Source organism: Gallinula chloropus (genome assembly GCF_964237585.1).
Source record: "Gallinula chloropus genome assembly, chromosome: 14".
NCBI classification, from domain to species: Eukaryota; Metazoa; Chordata; class Aves; order Gruiformes; family Rallidae; genus Gallinula; species Gallinula chloropus.
Genome location: NC_140099.1, coordinates 9,945,940 through 9,961,549, shown reverse-complemented (window position 1 = coordinate 9,961,549; position 15,610 = coordinate 9,945,940). Strand labels below are relative to the sequence as shown.

General features: G+C 47.3%; 1 protein-coding gene across 1 annotated transcript; it reads left to right on the top strand.

The window, feature by feature from the left end:
* Window positions 1-2,612: 2,612 nt before the first annotated feature.
* Window positions 2,613-11,011, top strand: SLC25A47 (solute carrier family 25 member 47). The gene is made up of 6 exons (XM_084270453.1): window positions 2,613-2,656; window positions 7,718-7,761; window positions 8,045-8,116; window positions 8,383-8,565; window positions 9,610-9,883; window positions 10,720-11,011. The coding sequence occupies exons 1-6, from the start codon at window positions 2,629-2,631 to the stop codon at window positions 11,004-11,006; spliced, it is 888 nt and encodes a 295-aa protein (XP_084126579.1). The 5' UTR covers window positions 2,613-2,628; the 3' UTR covers window positions 11,007-11,011.
* Window positions 11,012-15,610: the final 4,599 nt, after the last annotated feature.

The following is a 15,610-nucleotide window of genomic DNA, read 5'->3' as shown; positions in this document are numbered from 1 at the left end:
GACAATGACTGTTTGCTTGGGGCTCACATTACCCTGCTAAGCCTCCGTCGAGGCAAGTGTCCCCTAAGTGTCTGTGTGTGTGCATTCCTTCAGAGCCGTCTGCCCCAGGGACACCTTCATGGCACAAGGTGAAATGTCCAAGCGCCAATATATTCTTTTTTCCAGATGTCTGACTTTCTGAACAGCCTGTTTCAGTGCAGTTTCAGCCATGTGGAAAACTCCCAGTACACCTCATCAAAATGACCAAACCCATTATGGGAATTGTATCAAAATGCTTTAATTCTGGAATCAGCTTTGCCCTATGCAGAACAAACTGATTTTTTGATAGAAGTGTTGGTGTGAATGAAGGTTAAAAAGTTATGTTTTCTGTTACAAAAGGAAATTTTTTTGTGGGTTTGGGTTGGCTTGGCTTTTTGTTGTGTTTTGGGTGGTTTTTTACAATCTCAGTTTTTACAAGAAATTTCCCCTTGAACATCAGCCAAAGATGGTAGAAATTTTGCTTGGTCTTGTGCCACATCATGGGAAATACTTATTAGCCCTCAGACATTAGTCAGCCAGTGTGGCACAAGAGCCAGCCACTATTCTGCTGCTGATATTGCACCAGCCTCTGCCTCCCATTGCACCAGCCTCCCCACCCATACAACCCCCCCAGCCCTGTGATGGGAGGGAACACATGGTGACACTTTTCTATTGGGAATATAAGGGATTTTTTTCACTTTTCCTGGAAGCAGCTCACTGAAAAGCAATATTAAACAGTGGCATCCCCACAGAGGTCCTGAAGGTGCTGGTGACTGCTGCGGTGTGAACTGGAGTGGCTCGGCAGGTCACCCAGTCCCTGCAGGAACCAGGAGGCTGTGGGTTCCCAGGCTGCCCCTCCACAGGGGATGTGTCCTTGTCCCCGTGGCTGGAGAGGGCCTGCAAGGACAGCGGCCATGAATGGATATTGGGAGAAGTGGAAACACCACCTTTCCCCTCACTTGGCACGTACAGGCTGTTGATGAACCGTTAATAACTCCTGTATGGTCACCAGCTGTACAGGACGGGCTACTGAATAACCCAGCATGTTCTAGCAGCTGCATTGCTATCTCTCTAGATAATATTTTACTTCTGGTTTTAAGTTTTTGCTGTCCTTGCATGATGTTACACTGGAATAAACTGTTCTCTCTAGCAGAGAAAGTTTTCAAGGCAGGATGTGTAAGAAATCATGGGAAACAAGTTGCCAAAAAAATCCTTTAATTTTCAGTTCCCAGAAACTCTGGGCTCACACACTGAGCTGTGCTAAATGTGCTGATACATCAGCCCATCAAAATATGCCCTTCAGCAAGAAACAGGTTCTTTTGAGATATTCAGGAGACTTAGCACCAGGGAGTAAAGTCTTCAGCTGCTCTGTGAAGCCAACCTGGGGGGCAGCAGCCGTGAAATTGTTTTTTTGCTTTGCTGCCAGTGTGCCTTGGCTCTGGCCCAAGGAAACCTCTTCAGGAGGAGTACAATTCAGGTCATGACTTGGCAAGTCCTTCAGTGCCTCAGGACTTTGGTTTCCAGGTTCACTCTGGGCAAAACCTAACCTCTCCCGCGTAGATGTGGCAGCCCTCTGGTCCGGGGCTGTTGTGCAAAATCAGGCAATATGGCATTTTCTAGTGCTTTTGGTTCTCTTTGACCAGCAGGTCTCTCTCTCTGCTTTTCTCTTTCCCTTCCTGAAATCACCACTCTGTGCTGGGTGTAGATTAGGAAGAAAAAAATAGATGCTGGACCAGTCTCCTGGCAAAAATCCCTCTCCCATCTCTTCTGTAGGACAAAACGTGGGAGTATGGGCAGCAGTCATAGTGATTCCTGCTCTGCCTCTGAATTCAGCAAGGAGCTGATAATGGAAAGGGGTTGGGACACTGATGAAGAAGTGAAGCAGAGCTCCTCCAGAGGCTAGGAAAAATACCCTGTGGTCCGAATACGTATATGGTCCGATTTATTTCTGGGCTTCACTATATGTACACACTATAGCTTAGGTATCAACTCATAGGGATCTGGTTGAGGTTTAGGGTCAGCTCTGTGGGTTAGGAAAGCCAGGGAAAATTCCTTGGTAAGAGCACAAGGAATTTTCCTTCCTGGGGAGGACATCTGCTCCATGAGAACAGGGAAGGGCGAGCTGGGATGGGGGGAAGAGGCCTCTCAAACACAGCCAACGGTGCCACATCTCCATAGCACACATCAAGAGTGTCCTCTGGCAAACAAGTGTGCAAGGCTGTCTTCTGGGGTTAACAAGGACAGTGGGGAGTGGCCCCTTCACAGACAGCGTTACCCTGCAAGGCACCACCCCTTGTGCTTTTCCAAGCAGAAAGGCACTGGGAACAGCGGCTCTGGCGCAGCGTTGCACGGCTTCACGGGATTACTTATTCACTGTGTTCCTGGAACAGCTCCAGGCTTCCCGTCTGTGCCTCCAGTGTACAAATTCATCAAGTATCCACAAGGCTCACAATCCCCAGAGGCAAGAGGAGGCAGTAGGAAGGTGATTCATGCTGCGTATTGCACCGTCTCAGAAGGACCTGCGGAGCTCTGGGAAGAACAAACCGGTACCCTCCCTTCTTCTACCTCCCTAACGCTTAAGCAGGGCAGTTAAGGCAGCAGACAGCCTGGATGGATTTCATTGCCGGGGCCATTGGAGGTAAATACATAAAGTTGTGCTTGATAACCAAAGCACATCTCTGTGCTTCCCTCTTGTTCTACTAATGGGCAGGTCTCAATGGTGGAGCTGAGAGTCTTTTGATGGGGGCTGCTTGCTAAAAGTGCATTCTTTTTTATGAAGTGGAAAATGTGATCAGAGCAGGTTCACAGAGCTGCTGGAGAGGCAGGGCTGCAGTTTGGTCAGCTGAGGTCATCGCCATGCAATCTCCTCCAGTTGAATTGCAGCTGTACAGAGCAAAACTGTGAAAGGAAGAGAGAAAGTGCAGTATGTTGTGTGCAGGTACAACCTGGTGAGTTGTACCAGAGAGCAAAACCTCACGTGTCTGGTGCCTGGGGGTTCTGGCAGGCTGTTGGGGTTGTGGCTCTGGGGGGCTGAGGATGCGATTTGTGAGACCGGAGGTGTGGAGACACGGCTTTTCACAGTGAAGAATGTCTATCTCAGGTTAAGCTGTATTTGCAGCTGTGGTGGTAATTTCAGTGCAGGCATGCTACATGGCAGGCTCTCATCTGTGAGAAAGTAGGTCAGTTATATATATATAAAAAAAGCAAAAGGAGGCAAGTGGGAATTAATTCTAGCTGTTTTTAGAGCATGTACTGCTCAAACCCATCTTTATTTTAAACAACCAAATGTTGCCACTGGTCTCATTTCTGTACTGAAGTCTTGTTAGATTTAGCAGATTATCAAATACCAAGGCAAGATCCTTGGGGTTGCCACTGCCAGAAAGGCCAGGTAAACCTGCCAGATGGCCAGGACACCCAGCCCAAGCCTGCTCATCAGACCTCACTTTGAGATCTGCTGAAATTTGGCAGTTTCCTTCTGTTGTCCTGCTGCAGGTGTGCATTTCCTGGGGAGGACCACGATGAGTTTCACTCTGTAGCCCCTTGTTGTTCATCACCCAAAATGTGCCAGTGAGGCAAGGTTTGGTGTCTCAGCAACATCCAGCCCTGGATGCACCTGGTGCCTGGGGTGTTGTCCTTCCTGGGGTGCTGGGGGACCCTGCTCAGGAAGGACCATTCATGGAAGAGGAGACTATAACCAATGCCTCCAATGGCAGCTTACCTTTCTCCTCTTCTTTCCTTGATGACTTGAAAGTACCCAGTGGAGATTGTAGTGCTGGCAACAGGACATCCATCCTGGATGGATCCACCAAACCTTCTCTTGATCTGTCCTGTTAATGACAGGGCTCATCTCAGCAGGACAGCGATGGTTGCATCTGTTGCTTGGACAACTTTGCTTTTGTTGGTATGGTTGTAGTCGAGCCACTTAAGGATAAACTTCTTTTGCAAGGGAACGTGGAGAGCTGAAAACAGTTTCAGAGTGGCTGTTTGCCTCAGCATTCTGCCCCTGCTCCTGTATGAGGCCATGATTTGTGTGGTGCTCTCCTGTCTGGGCGCCAGCATCGTGTGCTGTGCAGCAGGCATCTCCCACGGGAGCTCTGGAAACAGGGTCAGCCTGGGAAAATGCAGCTGGGACCAGAAATTATTTCATCTGTTTTAAAGCACTTTACTGACCCCAGGGTGTCAGAAAGCAAGATTTTCCATCCTGTCATCTCTGTCCCACCTGGGGCTTTCCTTGAAGGGGTAATGCAACTTTTCAGCGGCAGACAGTGGTGCTTTCCAGCATGCTGTTCCCTGCTGGGAGCTTGCATGTAGGTATGTGCAAGGTTCCTGGGCAGGGCTTCAGGGCCACACTTCCTACCCCAACATGGGACAGCTTTCAGGGGTATCCTGAAGGTATCCTTCCTGACCAATAAAGCTGAGTGGGAGATTGGATTAGAGGCCTCCTGAGGCTCCTTCCAACTTGAAGTTTCCTGTGGTCCCATGTGTATATCCTAGCCCTGCTACTGTGGCAGCCCAGACCATGGCAGGGGATGCATGTTGACAGTTAGGGCTATTAATGGGTAGGGGATGACTTGACTTATGCCAGGCATAGTTATTTGGGAAGGGGAAGCTGATGTTCACTCAGCGCTGACCTGCAGCAGTAGTAGAGCTGCAGGGTCTGCAGCATGGCCAGGCTTCTCCACATCTTGCTGCAAGGTTACACACCAGTCACATGCAGTCCAAGGGTAGACAAAATAGTGCACCTACGAGGGAACATGCTGTGTCTCTGTCCTTACAGCTAAAACAGCTCCTGCTGGCCACTGCCAGGGTCTTGTCTGGATGAAGTTCAGCTTGTTTAGGATTCAGAGCACTTCTTGTGTTCCCAACTTGTCACAAAACAAAGGTCTTTTGGAATTTGCTGTCTACTCATCCAGCATATGGACCACGATCTCTGTTTCTCCTTGAGTCTCTCAGCCAGACTCTTGCCAGCAGCTCGGAGCTGTTGCAGCCCAGTGGGCTCCGTATGGCTGCTGCTTGCTCTCTGCTAATTGCCATTGCAGTGGCCACCCTGCCAGGATCCCTCCTTATTTGAATTGCCCAGTTGAAGTGGCCTGAAGAGACTGTGAGCAATCCAGTTTGGCGTCTGCAGTATGTGTGTGGGGAAAGCTGCAACCTCTGCTCAGTATCTGAGAACATCACAGATAAAGCAGGTATAAAAAAATAGCTCACCACCCCCCAAAGAAGAGAATTCGCTTGATTTTGCCATTTATCTTCACCACAGGCAGTGAGTGTTACTCAGTGGGAGTCTCACAGGATGCCCCTCCAGTGTGCATGCTGCCCATTGCTGGCCTTGTTCGTTCCTCCCGTGCACACAGGGCATGTGTGGGGCAGCCTATCTTTGCCCCAGGCTATTTATATTGCATGACTTGGCTGAGCTCCTCAGCTCTGACGACTTAACTGCTCTGAGTGCTTTGACTCTTAAGGAGCATAGTTCATAGCTGACTGGTTGACAGGAGTTTGGGGATCACATCTCCACTTCGGTGGGAGCAGTCAGAAAGGCACACCTATGGTGTCCTCCCGCGTGGAGGTGTTTGGTCCTTGCTGGCACCTAGGACTGAGAAGCAATGGGAACAGGTTGTTTTTGGGCAAACCTGCTTTGTTTTGTTTATGTTGCTGCTGTCTTTGTGTCTTAATGTGTGAACAGAACAATTCTTCTGGAAGGGAGGACACTTCTTGTTGAACACTGACCCAAATTGGCCTTGCTACCTGATGTGCATGAGCCAAAGGCCCTACCTTCCAGAGCCAGTGAAGCAAGCCGGGGCTTAGATGCATGAGGCACGTGGTGCCCCAGTGTCGCCAGCGTCTGGTCAGCCTCCATTTGCTGCCTCCAAGGTTCAGGAAGTCTGAAATTAATGTGATGCCAAAACCTTCTGTCTGGGACGGGGTTCTTTGGCCAGGGGACTGCAGATCTGAAGTCAATACTGTCATACTGACATTGACTTATGTGCCCCTGTACCCTGGCTGGCGGGGTCTGTGTTTGCAGTCTGTCTCTGGCTGATGGCTGGGAATCTGGGACAGTGTGGATGGCCCCAAGTGACTTTGTGCGTTGTCACTCTGCTTGGACCAGAGGCATTGCTCCTTCGAGCTGTACTACTACTGTGCATCTCTCCATCACTGTCTCTCTTCCAGCCTGACCTCATTTTGGTTTTGAAATACAGAAGGTGGCTTTTTGGCTCATTTTTCATCTTCCTTGCTATTATCTGGTGGAAAAATCATGATGGAGATTCTTGTAGAACCAACCATTTTTCTTCAAGCAAGCTGCTGTTGGCTGTTTCTTCTGAGTAACACACCTCAGAAGTGTCTGGTGGTGACTTGCACCAGCAGCTGCTGCATGTATCCAAAAGGGAGTAGAGCTTTCCAGAGGTCCCAAGCACCCATTTAACCACAGGTGAACATGGCTAGTGAAATGCCCACAGTGACTAATACATTTTTAGGTATATATATATATATATAATTTTTTTTTTAAAGAAGCACTCAATGAGAGGCAGTGTCCAACTAATGAGCCACCAGACATACACTGCTGGTACCTGTGACCGGAGCTCTTTTGCTTTCCTTATGTGCCATTAAGGCAGTAACTTTGTCTCATAGGATTAATGCATTTCCAACTCCCGTGGCTATTTTAAACTCTCAAAATGAGCCTGGGTGTTGATAGAGGTTTGACAAATGTCCCCTGAGCATGCTGGACATGCCGTCACTGCTGCAGGCAGGGGGCTGTGGTCAGCTGGTGTGCAGGGTGTGCTGGTGAGCAATGCTGGCTTTGCATATGCCTGGTGCTAATCCCTTGCTGCTCTTTAATCCTGCTGAGCTCTGAGGGAGGAGGGAGGGTGGTCTCTCCACAGAGCAGCATCAACAGTTGTGCTGCATCCCAGGCTCACACCAGCCTGCCAGGGCTCCATGTGACCTTTGCTTTTGTTTCTTGCTCTTCTTTTGCAGCAGTCTTGTGTGCATGCAGATGGTGTGCTTCAGAGGCTCAGTCCAGCATTAGGGAGCCCTAATGCCCCTTGTATTCCTCACCTGGGGCTCTAGATATGCTTTGCAAGATTCAACCAGGACATGCCCAGTCCTTGCTATGCAGGAGGCAGCAGGACTACCTCTCCTCTCTTCAGCACAGATTGCTGAGAACCTGTAAGGACCACCCTTCCTTTATAGATGTCCTTCTGACTGCTGCTTTTATTCCTTAACATTTCCAAGTCTACCATGGAGAACATAAAATTGTTCCAGTGACCCTTTTGTGCAAGTGGGGATGTTCTGTACCTCACATGAAGGTGCTTGGCCGCAGACCAAACATGCTTTGCTGTCTAAGCTGAGAGGGGGAACAAAACCAGTCCAATGCCGTGCAAGTCATCCCTCCAGCCTTCCTGTGGCAGCGCTTTCAGTGTTCCACATAATCCCAGCTGGTACCATGGTGTTATTCCTCCTGATAAGTTTCCCATGACGCTCAGATTCCTCCTCTGAGCATGCCTCAGTCACGCAGAGAAATCAGCACGTTTTGCTCTGTCATTCTTGGCTCAAACGTTGTCTCTGGAGCTCAAGGGAGGTTGGTGCCAAGCAGGGCAGAGCTCTGCATTTTTCTGCTGTTCCTCTAATGACTTGCCAAGAGGGGGGAAAATGGTCTGTTGTGATGTGTGCTGTTAACCATCTCCAATACTCTCTGTTTCAGGTGGTCTAAGCACAGCAGTGGGTTATCCACTGGACACAGTGAAGGTACAGGTTGGAACTTTATTTCTTTCCTACCAACTGAAAGCAAACAAGCCCTTTTGCTTTTTTATTCCTCTCTTATTCCAATACCAATGCTTTCACCCTTGTTAAATTCAACATATTTCACTCTATTTTGGCATGTGATTTTCTTTAAAAAAGTCTCAAAGAGCAAGTAAAATTTTTGGGGGACACTATTTTGTGGCTAACAAACTAGTTTGCTGTTATGGCACCTGCAGCAAATATATTTTAATCTGATGCCTGCATTTCAAAGCAGCCCTTGTGTTCCTAGGTGAGAATTCAGACTGAGAGGCATTACCATGGGATCTGGCACTGCATTAAGGAGACGTACAGGACAGAAAAAGTAGGTACCTCTGGTTGGAAGGGCTGATGCCAGTATGGATGTCTCATTTCAGAGGGGCAGAGCTGCCTCTGTCAGTCTGGGGGGGACAGGCAGCAGTCACCTGCGAGCGTTTGTGGGGAGGAGGGTCTGGATGAAGCTTTGCTTTGCTGCTGAGCCATAAGATGGAAACACAAGTTGGCTCAGCAGCGCATGGGCAGTGTTTTGGGGCAGGTGCTCCCCACGCCATTCGCTGCAGAAAGCATTGTTTTTCCTCTCCTCCCAACTAGGTCTGGGGATTTTACAAAGGTGTCTCTGCGTCAGTCCTCACAGTATCAGTGATTTCTTCTGTTTCGTTTGGCACCTACAAAAACTTCCTCTGTACAATCTGCAAGCTGCGGTACGGGGCTGCAGATGCCAAGCCGTCCAAGCTGGATGTTTCTCTCGCTGGAGGTGCTGCCGGCGCTGTCCGGGTAGGTAAACAGCTGAAAGGGAAAGCCCACTGAAATTTGGGAAAGCTGAGAAAGCAGGGAGCGTTTGCTGTGCTGGAGGCCAGAGGGGAGCCTGCAATAAGCACTGGGCCATGCTCTGTGGGTGCTGGCCCCTCGCTGGTGGGCTCCATGGCATGGCCATGTCCTGCCGGGCAGCCTTAGAGCAGCAAGTCACTTGAGAACATGCCAGGCAGAATGACGCAGACCTTGGCTGCGAACGTGGAAAAAGGGAAGGAAAACAACCTGGACAGCAAACGTTCCAAGTGGCTCTGACAGTGTGTTTGTGTAGGAAAGACACAACTTGTGATTTTAAGCAGGGGCCGGTGTTCGGACAGGGGCTGCATGAGCCCGGCGCGGGGCTGCCGTAGCAATGGGCAGCACACGGCTTTGCTGTGTCAGCACTCGAGACTCCGCTCCTCATCCCTGACAAGTGATGCTGCCTGGCAGATGTGTGTGATCTCAGGACGGGGAAGGGAGGCTGAATCCCAGAGTGTTTCCCTTAAGGAGATGGATTTCTAGGAGAGCATGGAGACACTGTGAACGTGGCAGAGCTCACCTTGGCAGCCCGGTGGTGTGCTGGGCACAAACACGTGCCTCGTGACAGGCAATCCTCTTACAGAGCAGTCCAGATGGCCGGGTTTCTAGGTGTTTCCTAGCAGGCAATGACTCTACTTAACACAGGTTAATTTTTTTAAAGTCTTTGTGGCCCTGGTTCCAAATACAGGTCCAAACAAGACACTCGATGTCTGCTCTGCTATAGCTGAGGACACCCCCTTTCTATGCCTAAGTTGTTACAGGTATTTAATACCCTCTGGTGATTTCTGCCTCAGCTTCCACTCTGACAGGGCAGCTCTTGTGTGTGCTGCTGCTGGGTGGGATCTAGCGCAGTGAGGGGAGGGGTCTGTAATTTGCCAACTTCAGGAAAAATCATTGTCTGAAAAGGTGGGAGACAAGGAATTTGCAGGAGGGGGCTTCAAAGCACCATTTAAATGAGAAGGGTTAAAATACCATCCTCTGATGTCACAGGTTGTGCTGATGACCCCTAGTGAAGTGGCCAAAGTTCGCATGCAGACTCAAAAGAACCCACACCCTTCTGTCACATCACTCCAGCCTGTTTCCAAGCCAAAGTACCGAGGATCTCTGCACTGTCTGAAGGTGGTCGCAAGGAAAGAAGGTTTTGGGGGTCTCTATAAGGGCTGCTCTGCATTACTCTGCAGGGACTGCGCATCTTCTGCAATATATTTCGTGACCTATTCTGCTCTGTGTGACTGGCTCACACCAGCTGGGAAAAATAAACCAGGTGGGTATCAGACAGCATATGGGCTTGCTTACCTGCAAAGTCAGTTTATTTAGTACCAGGCTACAAGGGAAATCAGGCTCTCAGCAAACATCACCCAGTACCTATAAAACATCACCCAGATCCGGTCCTCGCGCAGGGTTGCTGTGTTTTTGCTTTCTGGCATCATGGGGACATTCGTGCCCTCCAGACATAGGTGCCAGCACCCTGTATGAGAGAGCTTTGCTGGCATGATCTCGTCCCTCAGTAGGTACTCCTCTCCCAGTGGGAAGGGTGTTTATGGCATACACTGGTACCTAATATGGGTATGATATCCTCTTAATGCAGCAATAAGATATGTAACTAGAAATGAAACATAGGCAAACCTCCCAGGAGCCATCATGGCTCAGCCATGATGAGATCAGGGTCAGCCCAGAGCTTGAAAATAAAAGTCCAGGTGCAGAATGTAAGGATGCTTAAGTGTCTTGGTTGTGATCTGACTCCAAAAAACAACTATCCGCTTTGAGAAAAGATCAGATAGGTGACATTCAGCAAAGAGCAACTTCCCTAGAATTATAAAAATAAGCATGCCCAGTTGAAGAAGGTGTTTGTGCTCTCAGGTTGCACCATGTCTAGCTCATGTAGTGTTAAAATAGATGGCCTCTGCATGAGCCAATAGGATGTATGCAAAAAAGAGTACGCTGTGAAATGGAGAGGCTGCTTGGTTTGTGTGAGATCACTGGAAACTCACAAGAGCTGGACAAAACAACTGCTGAGAAACATGACAGTTAACCAAGTTAGTCAACAAATCTGAGATGCTTGTGAGCATGAGGCTCCAGTTAACTGCTTCACTCCTGCAGGTTTGCTGGTTGTGCTGCTTTCTGGTGGTTTTGCTGGAGTCCTGGCCTGGGGATTGGCCACTCCCATGGATGTCATCAAATCACGGATGCAAACAGATGAATCGGACCAGCACAAGTACAAAGGCCTCGTCCACTGTGCTAGAGAAAGTGTGAGGAAGGAGGGTGCCAAAGTGCTTTTCAAAGGACTGGGTTTGAACTGCATTCGTGCCTTCCCTGTGAACATGGTGGTGTTTGTAACCTATGAAGCTGTACTGAGATTTACAGATCATTGTATAAACGAAAAATAGCTTGAGCCCCTGTTCAGAGGTGTGCTTTTAGTCTGTTTTTCTATAACATAGCATCTACAAACAGCTGCCAAACCTCGTCTCCTTTGATGGACAGCATAAGAAGCACGGAGATTTCAGCACAAAGCTGGAAGACTGATGGCTTTGTTTTATTCTGATAAGATTACAAACTCGAGCCATGGACTTATATAAACCCTCCCTTTCAGCCCATTAATGTATTTAGGCTGTAGCCGCCGCTTAGGGCCTTGAAACATTTGCAAATATTTATGTTCTAAAAAGCTGCTAGTCTGATCAGAGATTCTGGCAGAGGTTTTACTTCGTTTCCTACTGGCACAGAAAAGGATCTTCACAGCTAAGGCAAGAGCTGGGGGGAGTTGGCATTAAACGTTACCCAGAGCCTGTGTGCTCTTTACATGCAGCGCCTGTACCACAGCCACTCAGTCACTTGCCCTGTTTGTGCTTCAGGCAGCACCTTCTCCTTCTGGGCCATATTTTTCCCAAAGAACTCTACAATTATATTCCCTTGGCAGCTGCAATACGAGTCTCCTTGTGTTTCCTGTTACCCTTTAATGACCAGCAGGCATAGGCTGTTTACATAATGGCTCTACTGGCCTCACTGAAAGTGAAACCAGACATGGGTTCCCGTAAGCCGTCTGATTTTTCCTCCCTGTGCAACCCTGAGCCCTCCAGCATCAGCCCTGTCCCAGGGGCTGACGGCACCGCCTCTCTCTGGAGCTTGGCCCAGCTTTGGAGGTAACCTGTTCTCACCCTGCCAGGAATAGATGCAAACCCTCCTGGCTTCTCAGGAAAGGCTGCTGTGAAATCTGTGCACTGGGGGTTTAGGCAAGTTAAAGGAGAATTGCAAAGTTGAAGGGTGTAATTAAGATTTACTACTCTCCTCACTTTTAACTACAGCCAGCGCTGAGCAGCCAAATGGGTTTTTTTTTTTGTCAGTGGTACATTTGGATAGAATTTCTCACTTCCTTAACAACTCTTTTTCACAAAGGTATAAAGTTTCATCAGTGTGTCAGTTAAAAATACACCACCACCCACACTGCTGCTTCAGAAGGAAAGTTCCTAAACCCAGGAATAATTTAATTTGCTCATCCCTTCTCAAGAGAAGCATCCATGTTTTCTATCTCCATTTTAATCCCTGGAGGATGATACCTGGAGTAGAGTGGATCCACATCCTGGCAGATTCTCTTCAGTGTAGATTTTGGAGGGAAGAAGGACGTCTAATTTCAAAGACATTCTTATACTCAGGGTTGATGCCCTTCTGGTCCACAGACACTTTCACCAGTTTATAGCATGGCCTTGACTACACTGACAATAACTTTACAGCACACAGAACTTATCAGCTACTCTGGACATATTAAAAAGGATCTTGTACTAAAAGATGTTTAAAAATGTTATGTGCTACTAGAAAAGGACAATGGAGGCCTCTTCCACTTCTGAGAGTGAGAGGTAAAAAGCTCCAGAACTGTCCTCCTGAAACCTAAGCCTTCAACTGGCTTTTAAAACACGTTCATAGCCATACTAGCACAACACCATCATGTTTCTGCTCTCAAGAGTGTATCCAGCTCTTGCAGTTGATCCAAGAACTGGGATCAAAGACCAGGCAGGTGCGGAGTATGTCACTTTAAAGGGGACTGATATGAAAGACCCAGATCCTCTCTCAAAGTGCTTCTGGCCTCAGCAAACTCCCAACATCTTGGTGTATTGGCACAAAACTTCCTTTGCTCAGAAAGTCCTTATGACAGAAATATTACATCCTCAAGATTTGGACTGCCTCATAATGAGGTTCTTGAGTCTACTACTCACCTCTCTACAAGGTAGGCACTTGACTGAGCACTGGGTGCTGATTTATCCCAGCTCTGCCTGGATGTTTTCTGGAATTAAACTCATTTATGCCAACCTTGTTCTCAGGCATTACAGCCTCTGAAGAGAGGCAGTAAAAAAGTGCCTGCCAATCAGACTAAACAACCATTTAGTGTTAGGCAGTCTTCATCAGAGTCAAAATATGTTAGAGGTTGGAAGGGACCTTTGAAAGATCATCTAGTCCAATTGCCCTGCCAGGCAGGATCATTCAGATTAGGTGATACAGGATCATGTCCAGATGGGTTTTGAATGCCTCCAGAGAAGGAGACTCCACAACCTCTGCTGGTATAACTGAACTACAGCTGGTTCCAAGAAACAGGAATTACAGATAAATTGTAAAAATGAGTGGGAACAAGAGTGGAAGCCAGCATGAGGTGCTGAGAACCGTAAGGCTCAGTGCATTCAGCACTGTGTAAAAGCAGGTTCTCATGTGGCCTGAACAAATGCCAAAGGAGGGGTACGTTCTACCTTCAGGCAGTTATTTCAGGAAGGCAACTGCTTGGCAATCCATCCTGTTCACAGGCCTTCACTGGAAAAAAAAAATATACAGTGTGTGGGTGACAACCTGCCCTAGAGCAAGACCTCGCAGCTCATTCACACTGCTACAAACTACCAGCAGGGACAGGAATTGACTGTGGAAGTGCTGTAAACAGAGGCATAGGAACCACGCTGTGTTTAATGACATGACACACCGTACATATGATGTATTTCACTATATACACACCAAGCTGGGTGTTTTGGCTTTTGCATTTCAGAACGTAGCTGTTCTGTGTTCTTATTTCTTCTCACTACATTGACCTTCAGCTACTCTGATCATCTCAGAACTATTTGGTCTGAAAAATTAGCTAGCTGAAGGCCAGCTAAGTGAATGAAGACATCACAGTTGCTGTGCTGATAACAAGTTTCCGTTGCTACAGGGTCTGCAGCTTGTGGTACAGAAGATCTCTTTCAGTAACAAAGGCAGTGGCCTTGAAAAACAGAAACATTTCTTTAGAAGGCAGGTTCTGCTTTATGTTTTCATGGTGCTGATAGTTCCTGTTTTCTGACAGTGTTTACAAATATCCAAGTAGGCTTCAGGGCACCATTTCAACTTGCCTCTTGAAGGCCATGGAAGTGCCATGTGAAGCTGTTCAGTCTGTGCTCTGCAGGCAGCAATCACTGAGTACCACCTTTCCACCCAAGTACTAATCTTATGCCAAACTTACTGAAGCATCACTGCAAACAGGTCACACTGACCTTCCCCTATTTCTGCCACACCACGAACTTCAACATCCAGTCTTGCTTGCAACTAGTTACACTATGGGAAACTGACCCTTACTAGCTTTCTCTGGGAGCCATCTGAAGTCTGCCTTCAAGATTGGATAGAGCAGGTATAAGGCACTCTCACTACCTCAAAGGCACTGGCCATCAAACAAGGACCAGCTCCATCAGATGACTAAAAGGGTAGGAAGAGAGGTTGAAGACAGAGCAAGTGTAAATTAAGAACTTTCTTTTAAAAAAGCATAAAATCCAAAACGTTCCATACAGACTTTCATCTACATTTTTATTGCAGAAAGATGAACAAAATATGAACAAACTGAGGGAGATGTAATGAACGTTGCCTGGTAACACACTCAGACGTTTTACACATACTTTTGAAGACTGTGGTGGCTTTGCTTTTAAATACCTCTGGGATGTGAATTGCAATTATCAGAGATTTAGGAATTTGCCAAGACTCCTCTGAGAAACTGTATCATTTCAGAAGCATGTCTGTAGGAATCCGACAGAGTACTTGAGTAAGGTGCTTGCTCAGTAAACAAATACTAAATAATTTTGCTATTCCTTTCTATGACTTTCAAAACAGGTTTTAATCGCTGTGTTACAAATTTAATCCGTATGCTTAGTTAGACTAGAACACACTACTGTTTCTCCCACAGCACATTTCCCTTTCCTGAATAAATGAAACAAATCTTGTGGGACAGATCTGCATGTAATATTTTAAAGAAAGATATTTGCATTATGAATTTGGAAAAGCCCTTTAGAAGTCCATTTAAGTCTATTTTATTTATAGCTTGGACTGCAAGAACAGGAAGGTCATTATTAGAGTCTACAGTAACCAAGAGTTTGTTTACTACTGGGTTCAAGAAGCTATTTTTCTCAGAATTACTCCATCAGTTAAAAAAAGAAAAAAAAAAAGAAAAAAAGAGAAAAAGCTTTTATACTGATTGTTGAAGACTTGTTAGCACCAAGATACTGCATCTGTGGGTTATAGAGAGACAAGTTACTGGTAAACATTTACTTTACTACATTAAAGTCAAAGGCATTAGACTAGCAGTGCCAGCTCATGTAAACTGTAAAGACAAAAGCTAAACGTGGCTATTTTCAGTGCCAGTTTGAAACACAGGTGCTGGCACTAATCCTGCCTTGCACTTTGGTCTTTAATGGGTTCCTTGCACAAACATAAACTAATGGGGGCACTTCACATATAACTTGGCACCAAGGCATTTCCATCTCTGAAATGCAAGGTCAGTGCTGGTAGGGATATGTACACTGTGTGGTGAAAGGCAGCAGCACCAGCTCCAGGTAGCACAAACCACCCAGCACAGTCTCAGGTACTAACAGGCTGATCCGGGCTGTACCCAAGTCAGTGAGAAGTCCTGCCCTTGAAACTTCTCCCTCAACCCAAGTGTGATCAGCTGACTTCAAAACTTTCCAGTCAAATTAAAAGTGTGCTTTTTGGGGGGTTCAGT